General features: G+C 50.0%; 1 protein-coding gene across 8 annotated transcripts in view; it reads left to right on the top strand.

Annotated features, from left to right (window-relative positions):
* The first annotated feature begins 72 nt into the window (after window positions 1-72).
* The window catches only part of EMC1 (ER membrane protein complex subunit 1), a 33,402-nt gene continuing 10,603 nt past the window's right edge, over window positions 73-22,871 (top strand). For 2 of the 8 annotated variants that reach the window (XM_036255276.1, XM_036255272.1), the window contains exons 1-20: window positions 73-204; window positions 4,180-4,304; window positions 4,973-5,038; window positions 5,281-5,374; window positions 6,319-6,447; window positions 7,202-7,328; window positions 9,388-9,537; window positions 9,812-9,979; window positions 10,598-10,669; window positions 11,030-11,092; window positions 11,696-11,818; window positions 12,543-12,639; window positions 12,956-13,078; window positions 14,666-14,865; window positions 15,003-15,152; window positions 15,781-15,942; window positions 16,296-16,415; window positions 17,717-17,854; window positions 21,699-21,872; window positions 22,444-22,654. In XM_036255276.1, the coding sequence (XP_036111169.1) occupies window positions 110-204; window positions 4,180-4,304; window positions 4,973-5,038; window positions 5,281-5,374; window positions 6,319-6,447; window positions 7,202-7,328; window positions 9,388-9,537; window positions 9,812-9,979; window positions 10,598-10,669; window positions 11,030-11,092; window positions 11,696-11,818; window positions 12,543-12,639; window positions 12,956-13,078; window positions 14,666-14,865; window positions 15,003-15,152; window positions 15,781-15,942; window positions 16,296-16,415; window positions 17,717-17,854; window positions 21,699-21,872; window positions 22,444-22,654 (2,587 nt within the window). In that variant the 5' untranslated portion in view covers window positions 73-109. Of the gene's footprint in view, window positions 205-4,179; window positions 4,305-4,972; window positions 5,039-5,280; window positions 5,375-6,318; window positions 6,448-7,201; window positions 7,329-9,387; window positions 9,538-9,811; window positions 9,980-10,597; window positions 10,670-11,029; window positions 11,093-11,695; window positions 11,819-12,542; window positions 12,640-12,955; window positions 13,079-13,680; window positions 13,690-14,665; window positions 14,866-15,002; window positions 15,153-15,780; window positions 15,943-16,295; window positions 16,416-17,716; window positions 17,855-21,698; window positions 21,873-22,443; window positions 22,655-22,871 lie in introns of all 8 variants that reach the window. The other 6 variants (XM_036255278.1, XM_036255275.1, XM_036255277.1 and 3 more) reach the window with 4 other exon arrangements.

Here is a 22,871-nt window from a genome sequence, read left to right on the forward strand (position 1 = left end):
CGCCCCACCGAGGGCTTTGCGGGTGGTCCCAACTCTATGGTTCCGCGGGGACGAAGCCTGCGGCGCGGTGCATACTGGGCCGGCGGCGGGCGGGGCCCGGGCTCCCATCATGGCGGCCGCTGCGGCTTCCAGAGTCTGGCTCTGGGCTGCCCTGCTGATCCCCGCGGCTGCGGTCTACGAAGACCAAGTGGGCAAGTTTGATTGGTGCGTACGTGTGGGGCCCCTTCGGGAGATAGGTGGCTGTTTTCCCAGTACCCGTCTTCTGCCTGCTAAAGGGAGGGCGGTTGTCAGGCAGCAGGACCAGCTAGGCCACATAATTTGTGGGGCCCAGTGCAAGAAAGAAAACGTGGGACCCTGTTCAAAAGTGAAGTTTTAAGGTGGCGACAGCAGAGCATTGAACCAAACGTTGGGGGTGCTTCTAAGCCGCCCCGTGTGGCTGCAAGCCCGTGCAGCCGGCCTGACATTCGGGCATGCTTGGGGTCTGGTCGGAGATCACTGTTCCCTCCTCCCGCTTCAGGCCGCTTTTCTGGGACTGGCTGGGCTCTGATCTGCCATCTCTCGGGCATGTGAACAGGCCTTGGGTGTAGTGAGAAGTCCTAAACCTCGTTCTGTTTCCCCTCCCAGCCCAACCCAGCTCTGGCCTCAGAACAGGTCCCCGCACGTTTCACGTCAGCTAAGAGGTGCCATTCATTCACCCCACCTACCCTCCCTCCACTTTTTCCCTAAGGCCCTGGAGTCGGCTTGCTTTGGTTTGACTCTCAGTTTTGCCATTTAAGGGTTCTGTGATCTTGGGAAAGTGACTTAACCACTCTGTGCAGTTTTCTATCTCTGTAAAATGGTTTACTAATACTCGTCCATTACCTCCTACAGTAGTTGTAAGGATGAATGACATAATTTCTTTAAATTAGCACAATGCCTGGCTCATTGAGTGCAATCAGTAAATGTCACCCATTGTTATTACTATTCAGGGAACATTTCAACTTTCGGAGCCCAGCTTAGATATCTACTGTGTGAAGTCTTTTCTGTATCAGGCAGTTTCATTCACATATTTGTTGATTGCCTGTTGTGAGTCAGTGGTTGTTCTAGGTGTTGTGGATACAGAAATGTGAAAGAGCTCATGGGGGAAATATACAGTAAGTCCTCACTTAATGGCATCAATAGGTTCTGCAATTTTAAATAAAACGACATATATCAAAACCAACTTTACCATAGGCCAGTGGTTCTCAACCTTCCTAATGCCCCGACCCTTTAATACAGCTCCTCATGTTGTATGTGGGCGCATCTGCATGTGGGCGGACCCGCCTGGAGACGGACAGAGGAGCGGTGTCTCGGTTCCTACGACCATCGGAAATACCGGAAATACGTGTTTTTCGATGGTCTTAGGCGACACCTGTGAAAGGGTCGTTCAACCCCCAAAGGGGTTGCAACCCACAGGTTGAGAACCCTTGCCATTGGCTAATTGATATAAACAAAGAGTTAAGTCCCTATGGCAAATCGTTATTATGAAATCAAGTTATTCGAGGACCTGCTGTATAAGTGTGTGATATAAGACAGTGGGACAAATGCAATATGTCACTTTGTTTTGTTCTTTGTTAATCCTCACCTAAGGATATTGTTATCCATTGATTTTCAGCTTGTGGAAGGGAGAAAGGGAGGGGGAGAGAAGAGAGAGACACTTTGATGTGAGAGACAAATATTGATTGGTTGCATCCCACATGCACCCAAACCAGGGCCAGGGATCAAACCTGAAACCCAGGTATGTGCCCTTGACTGGGAATCGAAGCCTCGACCCTTCAGTGTGTGGGTCACCGCTCTAACCACTGAGCACACCACCAGGGCAACATAAGTCACTTTTAAAAGAAAAATTTTTTTTCTTTATTGATTTTAGAGAGAGAGGAAGGGAGAGGGAGAGCTAGAAACATCAGTGAGCGAGAATGTCGACCGGCTGCCTCCTTCATGCCCCGCACTGGGGATTGGGCCCACTACCAGGGCATTTGCCCTGACCAGGAATCAAACCAGTGACTTCTTGGTGCGTGGGTCAGTGCTCAACCACTGAGTCACACCAGCTGGGCTTAAGTCACATTTTTAATGATAAGGTAAATGCTCATATTATAATATGTATGTATTACACATACATGGCATATATAGTATGATTCCAATTTAGCTGAACACTAGGTATATGCAATTTATAAGTTGAAAGATAAATAGAAGGAGATACACTAAAACATGATTAAGTGTATGGTGGTATTTGGGGCTTTTTTTATACTTTTATGTATTTCTCACATTTCTACAGTGAGCAGACATTATTTTTATAGTCCAGATAACAGTATTTTAAAAGAGAGCATGGGCACCAAGAGGTCACCAGTTCGATTCCTGGTCAAGGCACATGCCCAGGTTGTGGGCCAAATCCCCAGTGGGGGGCATGTGGGAGGCAGCCAATCGATGTTCTCTCTCATCGATGTTTCTCTCTCTCACTCTCCCTTTCTCTCTAAAATCAATAGAGAAAAAAAATTAAATAAATAAAAGAGAACATAAGCTTTAGAGTCAGAAGTTCTTAGTTTTACATTCTAGTTCTGACAGTAATTAGTTGACATCATTGGACTTTGATTTACTTGTAAAATGAGAGTAATAACTGTCCACTGGATACAGTGAGAATCAAGTATGTGGAAATACTAGTAGAAACTGTCAAATATAATACAAGCCTTTCTCTCCACTACCAGCTTAGTTTCTTCTTTAAAAACAAACAAACAAAAAATAGCCCTGGACGGTTTGGCTCAGAGGTTGAGCGTCGGCCTGCGGACCAGAGAGTCCCGGGTTCAGTTCCTGCTAGGGGCATGTACCACAAAAAATAAATAAACGAATGAATAAATAAAAACAAAAAAAAAATAGACCAAACAACATCATCACAAGAGAAATCCAGTGTAAGCATCATGTATGATTAATTTGCTACAGGATGCAGTACCTTTTCATCAACAGCAACGTGCAAGTACCTCCTGTGTACTTGGTAGTCAGCCATACGAAGCTAATTACATTCCCTTTATGCTTAGGTAAGAGTGTTGAAAGTGATGAGATACAGCCCCAAGAAAGTCTGAGTAATGGGTCAAATGGACCCTGAACACGTTATGGGCTGGAAAAGGCTGGAGAGAGCAAAGCCTGACCCAGTCTGTGGAGCTTTGTTGGAATATTTATATGAGTTTTTTTTCTCCAGAGGTCAGTGAAAATAGAAGGGAAAGTTGGATTGTATGTTCATGGACAACAAGGTTTGTGTCTCTTCATGTGTGGTATGAGTGCCTCGTCCCACTATTTTGTTGTTGTTGCTGGCTTGTTTCCTCCAGCCTCCCTTCAGGTACAGTGTACTCTGGGGTGTGACTGTAAAAAGCGTCACTCTGAAAACGGGCAGTGCAACACTTTCCCCTCCAGAGGACTTTTTCTGCAAATTCTTCTGTTCTCTCTAGGAAACTCTCAGGATATTGGTGGGCATCAAGAAGGAAAGAAAACCATCTTTCTTACATAATTAATAATAATAAAAAAATGTTGGAGCAGCTGCTGAGACTAGGAAGCAAATGGGAATGTGATCCATACATAATGTGAGGCGGGGCCCAGACAGCTCGATTTCCAGACAAGTGTGTGCAGTTACACAAATCAGAACATTGGTCACTCATTCATTCAACAAACATTCCCAGTGCATTACTTTGTCCTGGTCCCACTATTAATGAATGCAGAGAGAACCGGAATGTTTGTTCTAGTGGAATTCCAGGTGCTCTTTCTGGTGTCACTTACCGTGAGATAAATGTGTGCTTACATTTAGAAGGAAGGTTTAGCCCTAGCCGGTTTGGCTCAGTGGTTGGAGCATTGGCCTGTGGACCAGAGAGTCCCGGGTTCAGTTCCCACTAGGGGCATATACCAAAAAACAACAACAACAACAACAAAAAACAACTTACAGCAAATAGAAGGAAGGTTTGTATTTTTCATCTATTAGCTGTATTCTTGTTCCCTTTGCTTCGGACCACATTGCATAGAAATCTTGCTTTTGGTCATATCTCCTCATTAACAAACATTTCTCCTGCATCTTGAGATAGGTATGATGGTGATAACCTGTGTTCGTGTAGTTCTTTTTTCCAAAGCATTTTATGCAGTGGTGGTTTTGGCCCCTTATACCCCCCCCCTTTTTTTTTTTAGGAGACAGCAGTATGTTGGGAAGCTCAAATTTGCCTCCTTGGAATTTTCCCCCGGTTCCAAGAAGTTGGTTGTGGCCACAGAGAAGAACGTGATTGCAGCATTAAATTCCCGGACTGGGGATATCTGTGAGTGACTGTGTAGACTAGTTAGCTCAGGATGGAATGACTGACGAGTGAATCCAGAATGGCCTGTGGCTTGTGAAGTCTGCCTGGCTGGTTCCCAAGTTAGGGACAAGGTGTCCAAAAGATGCATCTCCTACTGGGTTCTGACAGTTTTGTTTTTTTTAAGTCTTATCATTTAATATATTTCTATAATTGGCTTTTGTAGTTGATTCTCTCAGTCCAAGTCCTGAGGATTTTTTAATTAGATATTGCTGCAAAAAACACATTACTCTATTTTGCACTAAACGTTTGGATTGCTGCCCTCCTAATTACTTCTGCTTATATGGATGTTTTAGGCACTAAAATCATGGATATGTAATTTACAATGGCTGTTTTTCTTGTGAATCATATGGATTTTGTTAATTTTGTCATTGTTCATTTACATGCTCGATGGGTGGTAGTGGAGATGGGAGGCCCAGAGACCTTAGCTTGGGGTAATAGTGGTTCCTCGCCACCCCTCCTCCCCGCAGTACCCAGTGCGTGGGAGCAAATCATTGCCAGTTATCTGTAGTCCTTCCCTCCCTTGAAATAAAATTGGGCGCTGCTGTGCAAACGAAGACCTCTTTTGTTCTCTCCCACCCATTTTGGACGCTTTTTATTTTGTAGTGATGTCTGACTCTTATGTCTCTCAGTGTGGCGCCATGTCGACAAGGGCACAGCGGAAGGGGCGGTGGACGCCATGCTGCTGTACGGACAGGGTGAGCAGAGTCCTGCTTTGTTTCTAGCGTGGTGTCGGCTCCCTCTCCCCATTCCTTGGTTTCTTCCTTGCACGAGGTCTGGTAGGGAATGGAGAAGGAGTATTCCCAACAGGAAAGAACAGGTATGCAAACAGCTCTTATTTGCACTCATCTATCAGAGATGAGGCCACTGCTAACAGGCCCTAGGAAGCTACAAAACTCGAGTTTGGGAAATAATGTCACTATGGTCTTCTCTCTTCCAGATGCAGTCACCGTATCCAATGGAGGCCGGATCATGCGTTCCTGGGAGACTAACATCGGGGGCCTGAACTGGGAGGTCATCTTGGACAGTGGCAGGTAGAGAAGCTGTGTTTCATCTGCGCTTGGTTCAGGGCTTTGTGTGGACAGCAGCTCTGGGCCTTTTGGCTTTTTTCCCAAATGCAAAGAGCATTAAACACCCAGTATTTTTATGTTTTTTGTTTGTTTTTGTTTGTTTAATCTTCACCCGAGAATATGTTTTTTATCGATTTGAGAGAGTGAGAGAGAGAGAAAAACATCGATGTGAGAGAAACATCAATCGGTTGCCTCCCATATTTGCCTCGACCAGGGATTGAACCCACAGCCTGGGTATGTGCCCTGACTGATGTCAAACCCAGCAATTTTGGTACACAGAATGACACTCTGAGCAGCTGAGCCACACCGGCCAGGGCTTGATGTGTTTGAGGTTTTGGGACACGTGTCTACTCGGCCAGCGATTAGTACGCGCCTGCCAAATGCAGAGCTCTGAGCTGGGGCAGTGTGTATTGTGCTTAACTGCTTTTCCTAATCTTTCCAAGACTCGAGAGCTTTGCAGTGTTCTAGATATAAGAACATAATACAGAACTTTCAGTGTTTTAATTTCGTACTTAAAGAACAGCTCGAAGTCCTGGGACGTCTTGGCTACAGTTGTTTAAATGGTAGGCCCACTTGCATTAGCCTACACCCCCGATAGAATGTACTCGAATGTGAGTGAGTTCTGTCATCCAGGAACTCCTCGTCAGATGGGGGAGGCAGGCATGTAGCCCAGTGATGACAGGACTGTCTGATGGCTGGCAGGGTAGCGGGTTGCTGTGAAGTCCCACGGGAAGGAGATTCAGAGGGCCTGAGGGGAGCAGTACGACCTACTGGTTCGAAGTGCAGTCTCCAAGCCAGCTGACCGGTCGGAGCCGGGCTTAGGATCCAGATGTGCTGGGCCCCACAGCGGTGGAGTTCCGACGGTCTCCTCAGCTTGAGCGCTGTGCATGCTCCCCTGCTGTGCTCAGTTTCCAGGCACTTGGACTGGTAGGCCTGCAGGAGTCAGTGAGGTACATTGCCGTCCTGAAGAAGACCACTCTTGCCCTCCACCACCTCTCCAGTGGGCACCTGAAGTGGGCGGAACATCTCCCAGAGAGGTAAGGCTGCCTTCCCACCAAGTGATGGCATCTGGCTCTGCTCTCCACAAGCCCCTCCTTCTCCTTTAAGGTTGAAGCATTTGCTTTGGCCCAGGCTTACCCCGTGTTGGCATCACGTGTAGTGCGCTGGGCTTACTAGATCTAGGCCTGACCTCGGGCTGTCCTACCTCTGGAGTTCCCATTGCGGTGAGGAGAAAACTCTGACTGGGCACGAGAGCCGGTCAAGCTAGGGTGGTGGCTCTCTCGCTCATGGTCATGCTGCCTCTGGCTTTTTGACTTCCAGTTCGAGTCGGGCTAAGCCTTTCATAGTAAGAATTACAATCATTCAAGAAGGCCAAATGTAGCAGCTTAGTGAGATTTGAGATGGTTTTCAGAGGTCCTGATGGTGTGAAGCATTGGAGCTGGAAAGGAACAGGAGGGAGGAAAGAAAAGGATGTAGGTAGACCACCTAAGGCACAGACCCAAAGTCAGATTCCTGTGGGGTCAAGAGCATAGATAGCAGGCTCTATGGGGATTCTTGGGAACTGCGGTGTGCCTGGCCTACCTCAAGGGGGCAGCCTTACTCAACTGATAGGTGCCATATAGAACTGCTGTGTTGCCACATCTTTACATGTAAAATTTCAGTTCTAAATGTGAACAGTTAATTGAAATGATAAAAAAAGAACCATGTGAGACAAACAAAGCCTATTTGGAGACTGATAGTTTATGACATCTGGCTAAGGACCTTTGCTCCCTGCTTTTTCTTCCCTCTTAGTGACAGCATCCATTACCAGATGGTGTATTCCTACGGCTCTGGGGTGGTGTGGGCCCTCGGCGTTGTTCCCTTCAGCCATGTGAACATTGTCAAGTTTAACGTGGAAGATGGAGAGATTGTGCAACAGGTATGTCAGGCATCTGCCTCGAGGAGCCTTGTGAATTGAGGAGGGGAAGAGATAAGTCCTTCCTTGCACTAGGACCAGAGACCCAGCTGGGCTGATGCAGAAGCCATTTAAGGTCCCTGATTTGCCCGGCCAATGTGGCTCTGTGGTTGAGTGTCGACCCATGCACCAAGAGGTCACTGGTTTGATTCCCAGTCGGGACATGCCCAGGTTGTGAGCCCGATGACCCCCAGTGGGGGGCGTGCAGGAGGCGGCCAATCGATGTTCTCTCTCATTGATCTTTCTCTCTCCCTTCCTTTCTCTCTCAAATCAATAGAAAAAAAAGCCCTGGCCAGTTTGGCTCAGCATTTAGAGCGTCGGCCCACGGACCAATGAGTCGTGGGTTCGATTCCGGTCAAGGGCACGTACCTCGGTTGCAGTTCATCCCCAGTCCTGGTCAGGTCATGCAGGAGGCAACCAGTTGATGTGTCTCTCTCACACTGATGTTTCTCTCTTTTCGTCTCTCTTTCTCTACCTCCCTCCCACTCTATCTACTGATAAAGAGAAAAATATCCTGAGTGAGGATTGAAAAAATTTTTTAAAAAAGGTAACCGATTCTGGTCACTAAGAGGCCACCTTCTCATCAAGTGTTTCTTTATTTTTTTCAGTCCTCACCCTAGGATATTTTTCTTTTTTTATTCTCACTCAAGGACATTTTTGCATTTATCTTCAGATAGAGCAGGAGGGAGAGAGGGAGTCAGAGAGAGAGAGAGAAACATAGATGTGAGAGAGACACATCGAGTGGGTTGCCACCCACATGACCCCAACCAGGGCCAGGGACAAACTGCAACCGAGGTACATGGCCTTAGTGGGAACTGAACCTGGGACTTTCCGGTCCGTGGGCCATCACTCTAACTGCTGAGCCAAACTGGCCAGGGCCCAAGAATATTTTTTGCTTTATTTTTAAATAGAGTGGGAGGGGCCCTGGCCGGTTTGGCTCAGCGGTTAGAGTGTTGGCCTGCGGTCCAGAGAGACCCGGGTTCGGTTTCCGCTAAGGGCACGTACCTCGGTTGCAGTTTGTCCTTGGCCCTAGTTGGGTCGTGCGGGTGGCAGCCACCGTCGATGTGTCCCTTTCATGTCGATGTTTCTCTCTCTGTCTCCCTCTCACTCTAACTGAACAAAAAAAAAAAAAACAGTCCTCAGGTGAGGATTAAAAAATAAATAAATAAATAAATAAATAAATAAATAAATAAATAGAGTGGGAGGGAAGGAGCGAGAGGGAGAGAGAGAGAAACATTGATGTGAGAGGGACACTTCAGCTGGTTGCCTCCCTTGACTGGAGTCGAACCCGCAACTCTCTGGTCTGTGGGCCAGTGCTCTAATTGCTGAAGTAGCTGGCCAGGGCTCCTCATCAATTGTTTCTTTTTTTTAATGTCTTTTTTTTTTTTTTGGTACGTGCCCCTAGCGGGAACCGAACCCAGGACTCTCTGGTCTGCAGGCCGATGCTCAACCACTGAACCAAACTGGCCAGGGCCAGTTGTTTCTTTAAAGCCCTTACATCACACATAGTGCTCTTCTGGGATGGCTAAAGAAATCGTATAGATATATTTGTTGCCTACAAGTATCTTGCAAAATAACGTTGTAAAACAATGATAGAGAAACCGCATAAGACAAATATAGTAAACAAGTGCTTTTCTGAAGGGTTAGGTATAAAGATAATCTGGGAGGCCTGGTCGGGTCATGCAGGAGGCAACCAGTCAATGTGGCTCTAGCACATTGATGTCCCCCCCCCCCCCCGCTCTATCTGATGATAAATAGAAAACTATCCTCGGGTGAGCAATAAAAATAATTTTAAAAAAAGATAATCTGGTATATTTTTCTAGTAGCCAGAGAGAAAATTGGGAATTTTCTCTGGCGCTGGAGCTTTCGGGAGGCTGGGGACAGGAAGAAACCCTTTGGTGTCAGCTGTGAAGAATCTTGTGCTTGGGCGCCCCAGTGGCATCTGGCGGTGACATTACCGATGAGCTGAGAGGGGAGTGTAAAAAGTCCTCACAGGCCTCCTGTTATGATGTCTTTCCTGTAGGTCAGGGTTTCAACTCCCTGGCTGCAAAGTCTCACCGGAGCCTGTGGTGTGGTGGATGAGGCTGTCCTGGTGTGCCCGGACCCGAGCTCACGGTCCCTCCAGACCTTGGCCCTGGAGACGGAGTGGGAGTTGAGGCAGATCCCACTGCAGGTGAGGCCGGTCTGCACTGCTTGGAAGAGTCTTTCTCCCAGCGTCACTGCAGCCTTCCTGAGCCCTGGCAGCTGTTGAGAGAAGGCCAGGCCTCTGGCTGAGCTGGTGAAGGGGGAAGTGGGCCACTGTCCTCTTTGGAGAACCTGAGTGGGACCTTCAGGAGGCGCATGCCATGGCCTAGTTACTTTCATTGGCAAAGGGGCAGCGGATGCAAGCCTGGGATGGAAAACTGACTTCTCGGCTCCTGGCCCTAACTCTCCTCCTTGCCTCCCAGTCTCTCGACTTAGAATTTGCAAGTGGATTCCAACCCCGGGTACTTCCCACACAGCCCAACCCAGTGGATCCTTCTCGGGCCCAGTTCTTCCTGCAGTTGTCCCCAAGCCACTATGCTCTGCTGCACCACCACCACGAGGGCCTGAGTCTGCTCAGAAACTTCCCACAGGTAACCAGGCAGCATGGTTTGCTAGGACTCGGGAGGATCTAGCCAAGACGCAGATGCTAGAAATCCCTGCCTGTGAAGCTGGAGGCGTTTGCTCAAGATAGAAGACATCTTCCTCCATGTGGCTTGAGAGGGCTTAGCCTTCGAGTAGAAATGGGGTATTGTTTCTCCTAAGAGTTATGTAGGTTCTTTAGAGTAAAACTGGCACCTTCCTCGGAGTCCTCAGGAAAGTGTGGACATGGGTTAGAGCTTCCCACAGATGCCAAGAGCAGCTGGGATTGAGGATGGAGCTATGCCTGTGTTGGAGGTAGGAGGGGCCTGTTCTTAGCTGTGGGTGCTGCTCAGAAACTTCCCACAGGTAACCAGGCAGCATGGTTTGCTAGGACTCGGGAGGATCTAGCCAAGACGCAGATGCTAGAAATCCCTGCCTGTGAAGCTGGAGGCGTTTGCTCAAGATAGGAGACATCTTTCTCTGCTCTCGCATGCCCTGGCCATTTTGCTGTAACGTTGGGAGTACTTTCAACTCCAAGGCCAAGGGACCTCCCTGTAGAGGTGACCCTTTGGAAGGCCACTGGCTGGTAAAGTCCCCACTTAGGAACTGACACGCTGCTTTCTCCCCAGACTGCCCTCGTGAGCTTTGCCACCACTGGGGAGAAGACGGTGGCTGCGGTCATGACCTGTCGGAATGAAGCGGTGAGTGTCGAGAGGAATAGCCCTGGGGCTTCCTTCCCTGTGTCTGCCGGGACCACAGGCAGCTGGTCTGGGCACAGTCTCCTGGTCACGTTGAACCCAGGGACAGGAGGCTGTTGGGAAGCAAGACCTCATCATCTAGAGCTTTCTGTACACCCCCTTGGTCCCCAGGAGTGGGGCCCTAATATGATGACCTCACTTTGGTCTGGGACTGTTAAAGGTTACGTAGGCTCTGTGGGCGGGAATGGGGAATTGAGATTTGCCTTCTCCCAAGTGCTGAGAAGACCCAGAGGTGGAAGCTCCGTTTGGTGACTGGGAAGTGACCCTTTGGCTCAGTGTTCCCCTCCTGTCCGCTTTTCCCAGCAGAAACCCAGCAGTTCCGAAGACGCATCAATGGGGAGCTTTTCGGAGAAGTCTGGTCCACAGGTAGGGTGCAGCATTGGGCAGTATGCCAGACCTAGACCCAGGAGGTCACCCAGTGAAGTTGGGGTGCAGTTTAGGCCATGGGCTGGTCTAGAGTTTCTAGCCTCAAATGAGATTTCCTAAGTTGTGTAAATAATATTTCTCTCGATTCTTTTTAGTTGGGAGATTAGGAAGTAGCATCTCTAGACTCTGTTGTTAATCACTTCTCTGGCCTTCATGTCTACATTTCTGGGCCCCCAGCTGGTAGAGTCGTTTGAATGTGCACTTGCACGAGCAGAGAGAGGGAGCCTGGCTGGAGCACGGGGTCTGCTGTGGCTCCTGAGCTCCCCCAGAGGGCCTGCCGCTTCCCTGCTCATGGCTTTGCCTCTGGGGGAAAGTCTCCGGGCACTGGGCAAGCACAGCGGCTGTAATTTTTTGTATATACTCCGGTATTTCATTTCTGCCTTAGGATTTCGCTTTCTTTGCTCTTTTATTTTCCTTTGCATATATTCCCTCTCCTGGCCTGCACCTTCTCTAGGGTACTTTGCCCCTCAGTTCTTAGACTTCCTTTGGGAGGCTTTGCTTTGGGGGATCCCTCTAGGTCACCCGTGCTGTCTGTTCCCCTAGGACTTGCTGGCTTGCTTCAACCAGACCTACACCATTAACCTCTACTTAGTGGAGACAGGCCGGCGGCTGCTGGACACCACGATCACCTTTAGCTTGGAGCAGAACAGCACTCGGCCAGAGCGGGTGAGTGGGGGCCTTTGTCTTCAGGCTCTGTCCTGGGGCGCCCTTCCTCAGGGCCAGGTCGCAGCCATGAGTCCTGGATAGAGCTCTCTGGTCCTGGGTTCTAGTTCTTCCTGCGCCACTGACCTGGCATACGTTCCTGTGAATAATGGTGAAGCAGATACCTTTCATTCCAAGTAGTCATTGTGCCAGGCACCGCACAGAGCTCTCCGTGTGTGCGCTGACGTAACCCTGCCAACAGCCTTGTGAGGTGGTGCTTACAAACGAGGACACTGGAGATCCAGGACCTGTCCTGAGTCACAGCTGGCGAGGGGTCACTGGCCCGGCGTCGCATTCCTCGTTGCTGCCCGGCGTCGCCTTCCTGTGTGTTCGGTTGTGTTCCTCAGCCGTCTGGGCCGGGGCTTTTTGTTTCTAAAATGGGAAGTCTAATCCTGGCCTCCTGCTGGCTTAGCGAGGTGTGATTGGCACATAGTGAAGGATATGGGACCCAAGAAGTACTCAGGTTTCCTCCATGATGAGATCTGAGCTCGAGCCTAGCATCGTTGTGTTGGCTCCTAAGAATGTGTTATCGTATTGGCGTCCAGGTAATGGCCGTATTGTTTAGACATCAAGTAATGCCGTGACCTGGACCTCCGACCACTCCTCAGGCTTTGACTCTTGGGGCCTGGGGTCCAGGAGGCATTTGAATTCTCGCTGACTGCAGTGGTCTTGACTGTTTACTTTATAGCTGTACATCCAGGTGTTCTTGAAGAAGGATGACTCCGTGGGCTACCGGGCCTTGGTGCAGACAGAGGATCACCTGCTACTTTTCCTGCAGCAGCTGGGTGAGCAGACCTCATTGAGTCCATTCCTCTAGGACCGCCTGTGAGCCCAGCAGGCTCCTTGTCTGGGGCTGTGGGCAGGCTTCCGGAAAAGTCACGTAGAGCATCCCCTGATATTTTCTCCAGAGCGTGTCACCTGCTTTTGAGGAATTGCTTAGCATTCTCAGGTGGGACATGGAACTTTCCTTGCTTGACCTCTTGAATCTAGCCTCTTGCTCTGTTTCTCTTTTTCACACAAGAGCTGCAGGGAATCCCTGAGCCAGCAAGTCTCTTCAAGAGGTGAGGAGCGGGCCTAGCTTTGTGACCATGGTTTCTCCAGCAGGGAAGGCGGTGTTGTGGAGCCGGGAGGAGTCTCTGGCAGAGGTGGTGTGCCTAGAGATGGTGGACCTTCCCCTGACTGGGGCGCAGGCTGAGCTGGAAGGAGAATTTGGCAAGAAGGCAGGTATGGACTCGAGGTTAGGACAGCAGAGTGGCTGAGGGGGTGCTTTGGGAGGGGGGCTGTTAGTTGGACCACAAGCGATGCTGTGTCACAGCATCCCTGGCTCCCGGGGTGCGGCCGTGTGTCAGTCTGTTCTGAACCGGCTCTGAGACCAGTTTGCAGTACTTTGTGGCCAAATGGTTTGTGTACCATTCTTTCCTCTGAGAGGTGTCACTTGTGACTCTAGGGAAGGGCCCTGAGGAAAGAAACTTAGTTTAATGTAGTGAGAGCTGCCGTTGTCCAAGTACCTGGTGTGTGTCGGGCACCTGTCAGGCATGGTGCGCCCATTGTCCCCAGAGCAACAACCATGCTTTTTAGCGAGACATGACCAGGTGACCCAGGTACTGTGGCCAGTGCCTGAGGCCCCCCACAGTCCCAACCCCTAGGACAGACGTGGTTCCCACTACTCTGATTCATTCCTTCCCCACATGTCGCCCTTCCACCCACTCGTCTCGCTGTCATTGTCGAGGGCCTGCTCTGGGCCAGGCACCCCGGCAGGCTCTGTGGGTTTTCTTAAGCTGAGGATTAATTTGACTTTACTATTTATTTTTGCTGCCTGGATCCAGCGATTCAAGGTAAACTGCTTCCTGCTGCCTTGTTGCTCGTTGCCTGCCCACGTGGCTAGCTTTGGGTTAATTCTTTGTTTTTCCTGACTTGCATCAGCAAGGTATATTTCGTGTGTGCGTGGACTGCTGTGGCTGTGGCTTGTCCTGTTTGCTTCTCACTTGTCTTCCTTGAGCTGAAGAAAAGTTCCATGAGAAAGGGCACTCCTCCTTTTCAGTGACACTTTCTGTGTGCCCCACACTGTGTGTCACCTCAGCAGCCCAGTCAGTAGGTTCCGTGCCATTGTACTGATGAGGAACCGGAGGCCACAAGGTCAAGTACATTTCCCAAGGTCACCCAGCCAGCAAAGAGTGGAGTTGGGATTTTAATCCAGGCCTGCCGGACTCCAGAGGCCACGCCCTTTACTGTGCTCCCTCGTTTCAGTGACCAAATCTACTCTGTAGAGGAGACTTGAGGGTGGCGGGTCATGGATGGAGTCGGAGAGAGAAAGTGATAGCCCCGGAAGTTGGTTGCAAGTAGGTCTGTTGAGTGCAGGTTAAATAGTTGTCAAAGGACTGAAACAGTGGAAAATGGAAGTAGCTGTTCATGATACATGTACATATGCACCCCTGCACCCCACATCGCTCCCTTTCTGGTTTCCTGGCACCCAGAGCCTTCCTCTGGCCATTCTGGATGTGGGGCTGTGGTGGAGACATTCACAGCATGGCTGCGTCCTGCATGGCTGGTCCCTGGCGTTTAGCCTCTTATTCTGAGATCCAGGCAGGTGAAGCACTGTGAGCCAGGTAAGTAGGTTTGGAAGTTCCTGCCTGGCTGTCTGGAGTGTGAGACTGTTGGCATCAGACATAGGACTACCCCTCGGGCGTGCACCGGGGTGTGGAGCCAAGGAGAGGGAGTGACCCTCGTTAGGAAGAGCAAGTATCCCCTGCTGGGAACACCTGGTCTGATGGGGAGGGAGCCTCAGCTGTTTCACCTTTTCCTTGACACCAGACGGCTTGCTGGGGATGTTCCTGAAACGCCTCTCGTCCCAGCTCATCCTGCTGCAGGCGTGGACCTCCCACCTCTGGAAAATGTTTTACGATGCTCGGAAGCCCCGAAGTCAGATTAAGAACGAGATCAACATAGACACGCTGGCCAGAGATGAATTCAACCTCCAGAAGATGATGGTGATGGTGACAGCCTCAGGCAAGGTAAGGGGCTGGAGCCCCGGTACCAAGCCTCCTGAGGCCCCGGGGGTGGTCGGGAGAGCACAGGTTCTGGTTCTCCTGGGTAGAATCAGTTCTTCGCTTTCCTTTCTGTAGTGAGCAGTTATTTGTTTATCCTGCAGCTTTTCGGCATTGAGAGCAGCTCTGGCACCATCTTGTGGAAACAGTATCTCCCCGACGTGAAGCCAGACTCCTCCTTTAAACTCATGGTGCAGAGAACCACTGCTCACTTCCCCCACCCTCCACAGTGCACCCTCCTGGTAAAGGACAAGGTGAGGCCACCTCTGATTTCAGCCAGAGTGGTGTGGCTCTCTGGTGTCTTGTAACTTAAGTTTGTTCTAGGCCTTTAGGATCATATGAGAGTTAAAGATCAGTGTCCAGGTGTTAGAACTGTTTCTTCAGGTTTTTCCCTGAGTGGAGGGACCATCCAGGACTGACGTGAAGTGCGGACAGTGGTGTGGCTACCAGATGTGTAGTGCGCCAGCTCGCCTTCCTCCCAGCATAGGCGGTTTCCTCACCTCTGGTGGGAGCGAGCAGGACACGAAGCTCTTTGTATCTCTGCCCCCCAGAATTAGATGGATTTTTGTGGGTTCATTCTGGTACTCTGTAAAGGGGGCTGGGAAGCGTTCTGCCGAAAGGGCTGCCCTGGGGTTGCTGAATTGGTTCTTGGCCATTTTACTGGTCCCTGAGCCTGTCCAGTTCTTGGTTAGCTTTGGAGTGAAGAGGAAGTTTATTTCCCTTTTGACACATTAGTCTCGGGGACCATTTACCTGTTTTCCACAAAGAGAGCAAAGACTAAGGAATCCAGCACAGCTGAGCTGAAGTCCCAGCTTTCCACATTTACCTCTAGGACGTGCGTTCTTTTCACCTGGGTGAAATCTGACAGTTTGTCCGTTTCAGGAGACAGGAATGAGTTCTCTCTATGTCTTCAACCCCATTTTTGGGAAGTGGAGTCAGGTGGCTCCACCAGTGCTGAAGCGCCCCATCTTGCAGTCTTTGCTGCTCCCCATCATGGATCAAGACTATGCCAAGGTGCTGCTGCTGATAGATGATGAGTATAAGGTATGACATCTTCAGAGTGGCTGGAGGACATCCGAGTGGAGTTGGTGGCAGGGGTGGGGGCTCAGAGAAGAGCCAGGGGAGCAGAGATGGGAGCTGTGTGCAGTTGGAGCACCTTGGGCTGGAGGGGCATCTCTGAGCCTCTTGATTACTCTTTCTGCGTTTGTGCAAACTCTGGCCCTTAACAGAACTAAATTTCAAGCCCTAATTAAGTTCAGTAGACATGAATTGTTTTACGATTTGCTGTTTTATTAAGGCTCTCTCTGATGGGAAATAGTGGTGAGTATTGAGAAACTGCCGAGAGACTCCTAACCTTTGCCTTGAACTCTTTTCTTGGGCCCTCGGGTGTTTTCAAGGTCACAGCTTTCCCAGCCACTCGGAATGTCTTGCGACAGCTCCATGAGCTGGCTCCTTCCATCTTCTTCTACTTGGTGGGTGCCGAACAGGGACGGCTGTGTGGATATCGACTTCGGAAGGTAGGGAAGGGGCATCTTGGCAGGACTCTTGTAGGAGAGATATGGGTGTTTTCTGGTTATTTGTCTAAGAAGTGAATGATACTATTCATTCTGTTGTGAATTTAGATCAGCATAGTCCTGATGTCTGATTCAAAGTTGTTTTCTTGTTGAGCAGCTGCAGCATCACAGGCATGGTTCCAGGTGCTGTGGAAAGAGCAGTGGACAGTAGACTTTGCTCCCATGGAGTTTGCCTCCTGCATTTCTTTTCTATAGAAGAGAGAAGGGACATTTTCCTCCATTTTGGGGAGGGTGGGAGGTGGGAGTGGGGGTTGAGTAATAGTACTTTCTACGTGATAGTACTTTCTACATGAAGATGATGTTATTAACCTACTCTTGACAGAATGTGTACTTCGAATTTTATTTCAAGAAGTGGGGTTGATTTGCTCTGACCCTGACATACTTGAGTCCCACTCTTTCAGCAGTGATGCACACTGGTCTGAGGTCCAGCTCGGAGGTTTGCAAAGGCCTGGTCTTGGTCTTGCTAGCAGGGCTGCATAGAGGAGTCGTTTGTGGTATGTGCTCACCTGACGGCCCTCCCATCCTGTCCTGCAGGACCTTGGGGAGCCACTGTGATGTGGAGGCTAAGAGCTTAGACCCAACTGCCCATGTGTGAAACCTCAGCTACTAACTTTGTGACCTTGGTGTAGGATTTCCCTAGCACTGTTTTCTCGTCTGTCGAAGAAGATGATAGTACCTACCTCATAGGATTATTGTGAGGAGTCAGGGAGCGAGTACATGTAAATCCCATAAAGCAGGGCCTGGCTCTGGTGACCCTTCAGAAAAGGAACATGGGTGTCCATGGCAGTCAGATCAGGGAGCAGAGCGGCACCAGCACCCCAGGAGTCCCTTGGCCTCTCTCCCGTCCCCCTGTAATAAATTTAACCATACAGATTTGATTATTGGTTTCCTATGACTCTAAAGAACGTGTCCTTAATATTTTGAGGTTCCTCCCAACTCAGTGATCTGTATGCTGGCCCAATATATGGATTCTTTAACAATAAGTGGTAAATTTTCTTTGGATATTTCCTACTCAGATAAACAATGGGAAGCTATTGAATAATCCTCTGCTTTTTCAATGGCTTTAGTATCTTTCTAATTCAAACTGAGAGTTCTAAAACTTCTTCACATCCTCATTGTGGTTTTTCTGTTTCTTCCAGCACCAAGGTGCAGATAATGGACTGTAGGACCCGTCCTGTGACAGCTGTCTCGGGTCCAGGTGTAGCCTCCTGATTACAGGTGCTGCTCTTTTGACTCTGCTCTAGGATCTCTCCACTGAACTGAGTTGGGAGCTGACCATTCCCCCAGAAGTGCAGCGTATTGTCAAGGTGAAGGGGAAGCGCAGCAGCGAGCACGTCCATTCCCAGGGCCGAGTGATGGGGGACCGCAGCGTACTCTACAAGGTACAACACGGCTCTGCTACAGAGCGGAAGAGCAAGGGTTTGAATTCTGGCTCTAGAATTTGGTAGGTGCAAGACCTTGAGTGAGTCATTTAATCCCTATGAACCTAACGTATTGTCTGTGAAATGGGCACACTGTGCCCTTCTAGGTTGTCGTGATGATCACACGAGAGACTCATGCTTAGCCTGGGGCCTGGCATAAGGCTACTGCCCAATAGATGTTAGCTGTTGTTATTTTTAGTGATAGTACTGATAGAACTTTCTTTTTTTTTTTCTTTATTGATTTTAGAGAGAGAGGAAGGGAGAGGGAGGGAGAGAGAAAAACATCAATGAGAGAGAACATCAGTTAGCTGCCTCCTGCATGCCCTGCACTGGGGCTCGGACCCACAACCTGGGCATGTGCCCTGACCATGAATCTAACTGACGACCTCTTGGTGCAGGGGTCGATGCTCAACCACTGAGCCACACTAGCCGGCTGATACAACTTTCTTGGGTTAAACCTTAGTTGACCCATCAGCCGTCTCTGGGATTTAGCACTCTAGTTAATAGTAAAGGGCTGGAGATGGAGAGGTGACTTGTGGGCTGCAAAACTGTCCTGTGAGAGAATATAGTCACTGTAGTAATGGGCATTAATTAACACCCTCTGGCATAGCAGAGGCTGAGATAGAGGAGGAGATGTAACAGAGCAGAGTCACGTGGCCACCGATCTGGACGGGAAGCTGCTGCACGAAGCATGAGGCAGAGCGCAAGCCTCCCGCTGGACTGTCCAGGTTCAGACTGGCTCTGCCTCAGCCTGTCCGTGGGTCAGTTCCTTAGGCTTCCTGACTTCTGTGTTTATTTATTTATTTATTTTTTATTATTATTTTTTTATCCTCACCCGAGGACATTTTTCCATTTTTTGTTCAGGTAGAGTGGGAGGGAGAGAGAGGAACAGAGAGAGAGAGAAACATCGATGTGAAAGGAACACATCGAGTGGCTGCCACACGCACGACCAACCAGGGCCGGGGACAAACTGCAACCGAGGTACATGCCCTTAGCGGGAACCGAACCCGGGTCTCTCCAGACCGCAGGCCGATGCTCTAACCGCTGAGCCAAACCGGCCAGGGCCTGACTTCTGTGTTTAAATAACGTGATTGAAATGTTGTCCTCCGCACCGCTACCGTTATTGTTAGTGCTGGCGGCTGGCAGTCTTCACTGATGGCGCCTCCCACGTGGGCGCAGCCGTGCTGCTTGTTCAGAACAGCCAGAGTGATGCACATTCCGAAGTGACTTCGACTTGCACTAGAAAACACTTACTGTGTGATTTCCTTTTGTTTATCCTCACCTAAGGATATTCTTCCACTGATTTGTAGCTAGAGGGAAGGGAGGGCGGGAGGGAGGGAGGGAAAGAGAGAGAGAGAGGTACATCGATGTGAGAGAGACACATCGATTGATTGCCTCCTGCACAACCCTGACTGGGGCTGGAGATTGAACCTGCAACCCAGGTACGCAGGCTGATGCTCTAACCGCTGAGCCACGCTGGCCGGGGCTACTGTAATTTCATTTGTACGAGGTAAAATATACTGGAATACTTGTGTTTTTGCTGTGGAAAGCATAATAGGAGTAAGGCTCTTTGGATTCACGTTCATTATGCAATTTTTTAAGGTTAGGCTTTTTTTTTTTAAGCAAACTTTTTCTTTGGCTTAATTTTAGATGTATAGAAAAGCTGCAAAGATACTACATAGAATCTCATAAATCCCTTGTCTAGTTTCCCTAGGGGACCATAGTACATCTGTCTAAACTAAGACACCAACATTGGTCCAAGACTATGAACTAAATTCCAGTCTTTATTTGGGTTTCTCCAGCTTTTCCATTAACGTCTTTTCCTACCCCAGGATCTAGTCCAGGGCCCCACATTGCAGGGTGTCATGCCTCTGGCTTCCTGTGGTCTTTGACAGTTTTTCATGGCCTGGATAGTATTGAAGAATACTAGTTAGGAGTTTGTAGAATGTCTCTCAGTTTGGGTTTGTCCGATGGTTTTCTCATGGTCAGACTGCAGTTGTGGGTTTGGGAGGAATACCATAGAGGTGAAGCAGCAGCTTTTCCTTTCATCACTTCGAGTGCCAGCTGGGTGCAGGTACTCCAGATACATGAGTGAGCAAGACAGATACTTTCCGTGCTCGCGAGCCTTTCACTGTATTTGAAAGAGGCCAATAAAGAAAAGAAGTAGGTACATTAGATAGCATATTAGAGGGTAACCGGTTTTATAGGAAAATAGGAACTGAGAAGAGGGAAAGGGAGCTTGGCATTGGGGTCAGCGAGGGTCTTACTGGGAAAACGACACGTAAACGAAGCTCAAAGGAGTGAAGAAGTGAGTCATCTGATACCTGGGGATGAGCCTTCTGGACAGAAAAGCCAGAGCATGCCTGGAGTGTTCTAGAAACAGCAAGGCGGATAGTGTGACTACAGTGGGATCTTTGAGGAGGGAAGTTCGGGTTGCTCAGGTCAGGAGGAGACAGGGCCAGATCACAGGCCATCACTCTGACCTTTGGAATGAGTCAGAGAGCCACTGGGAAGTTCTGAGCAGAGAAGAGGCAGCGACTGAGATGTAACAGGTGCATGCGTTTGTCCTGCCGTGTCGAGACCAGCCTGTCGTGGCCGAGGAGGAGAGCAGGCTGGCAGTGGGCTGTTGTAATAATCCAGGTTGGGGTGGTGAAAAAGGATCTGATTCTGGGTACTTTTTTAAAAAAAGTAATATTGTAATAAGTGTATGATGCCAGGTGGGTACTGGAAATATCAGGGGGAACACTTTGTTTTTTAATATTTTTATTATTTTTTAGAGAGAGAGGAAGGGAGAGAGAGATAGAAACATCTATGTGAGAGAGAAACATTGATCGGCTGCCTCCTGCATCAAGCCCATAACCCGGGCATGTGCCCTGACCGGGAATTCAACCCGGACCTCTCAGTCCATGGACTGACGCTCACTCCACTGAGCCACACTGGCTGGGCTGGGCTGGGCACTTCTGAGGGTGGAGCCAGTAGGCGGTGCTGGTGGGTAGGATGTGTGAGAGGGAGGGGCTGAGGATGACTCAGAGGTTCCAGGTCTGACATGCGCATGGGAGCCCTGAGGGAGCAGGCTTCAGCAGGGATAGAGCAGGAGTTCAGTTTGGGGCATGAGAAGTTTGAGATAAGACATCTAAGAAGAGATACTGAGCTGGCAGGCTGTTAGTCAAGTCTGGAGTTCAGGGAGAGGTCTGGCTCGGATTCGTGAAGCCAGCACCTGTAGATGGTGTGGAAGCCAGGAGACGGCTGAGGTCACCACCAGAGATCGGGAGATGAGCAGGAGCCCGCAGAAGAGTCTGAGAAGGCGTGGCCAGTGAGCAGAAAGAAACCCGGGAGTGGGTGTCCTGGATGCCAGGTAGAGAAAGTGTTTCACGACGTGAGTGATCCCGTGTCACATGGTACTAGTGGCTGAGGTGAGGTGAGAACTGAGACCTGTCCATTGATTCAGTGATAGGGAGGACACTGCTGGAGAGAAACAGCGTTGCTGGAGCAGGTACTTGGGCCAGTGACTGGGCAGACCTGGATTGTATCTTGAGCTACCATTTGCTATGTCTGTGATTCTAGCAAGTGAAATGTGGACAATAATAGCTATTTTGCAAGGTTGTTTATGGATTCAGTGAAACGAGGCAGGCAAAGCACGTGGCATGGCACCCAGCACCCAGCAGACTCAAGGGCAGCTCCTCTAACAGAACCTGATTCCTCTGCCAGGCCAGCAAGCTCCAGGCCTGCCTCACCGCCTGGGCTCTCAGTGGAGTGGAGCTGTGAGTGCCACTGTGGTTCTGAGGGAGCTTTTCTCCCCCCCCAGAGCCTGAACCCCAACCTGCTGGCCGTGGTGACCGAGAGCACAGACGTACACCACGAGCGCACCTTCATCGGCATCTTCCTCGTGGACGGTGTCACTGGGCGCATCATCCACTCCTCCGTGCAGAGGAAGGCCAAGGGCCCCGTCCACATCGTGCACTCAGAGAACTGGGTGGTGGTAAGGAGTCACAGTGAAGTCATGTCGCCACCAGGGCCCTGACAGCTCAGGGCTGTGTGGCTGGTCTCTGCCTCCTGATCCTCTCACTGCCTCGTGCTCCAGAACCAGTTGCTGCTTTGTGTTTTTTAGGATCCAAAACCCTCGATGCCAGCATGGAGTGCTGGTTAGGGTTAGGCTGAGGTTTGATCCCAGCCCTTCCATTTCCTGGCCGTACAACCTTGACCGAACTAGTTATTTAAGCTCTGTGTGTTGCATCATTTGTGAAGTAGGGGTAGTAACGCTCCCTGCTGGTCTGGCGTATAACAATGCCTGGCGCATAGTAAGCACTCAAATGTTAGCTATTACTCCGATTTCCGAGAGTCTTGAGAATTCTTTCTTTCTTGTGGTGAACTCTGGGTGGCCTAGAGAAAGTGACTCTGAAAGCTAGTAAACTTAGCAAGGAAGAAAACTGGGGAGCTGGGTGGTTTCTTCCCTTCCTGGGTGTGTAGCTGATTGGAAAGATGTGCTCCATGTAGTTTCCTGTCCAGTTGGACCCGCAGCTGTGCCCCAGCTGCCCCTCTTCCCTCCGCAGTACCAGTACTGGAATACCAAGGCCCGGCGCAACGAGTTCACCGTGCTGGAGCTCTACGAGGGCACCGAGCAGTACAACGCCACCGCCTTCAGCTCCCTGGACCGGCCCCAGCTGCCACAGGTCCTCCAGCAGTCCTACATCTTCCCCTCCTCGATCAGTGCCATGGAAGCCACCATCACCGAGCGGGGCATCACCAGCCGACACCTGCTTAGTGAGTGGCTGGGGGGGGGCGATTGGGTTCCCTTGGGCAGCCACACTGAAGGACAGCCAGGCATACGTTGCCAGCGGAGCCACGTGTGACCACCGCGAGGGAAGGTCAGCTTGAGGGGCTTTATTTCAGCAGGAAGAGTTCCTTAGTCTGCTTTGCCACCACAGATGACGCGTTTCATTCTCACTTCCAATGGACCACTTCTGTTCTGCATTGTCAC

This window comes from Molossus molossus, unplaced genomic scaffold (genome assembly GCF_014108415.1).
Source record: "Molossus molossus isolate mMolMol1 unplaced genomic scaffold, mMolMol1.p scaffold_m16_p_12, whole genome shotgun sequence".
Classification (NCBI taxonomy): domain Eukaryota; kingdom Metazoa; phylum Chordata; class Mammalia; order Chiroptera; family Molossidae; genus Molossus; species Molossus molossus.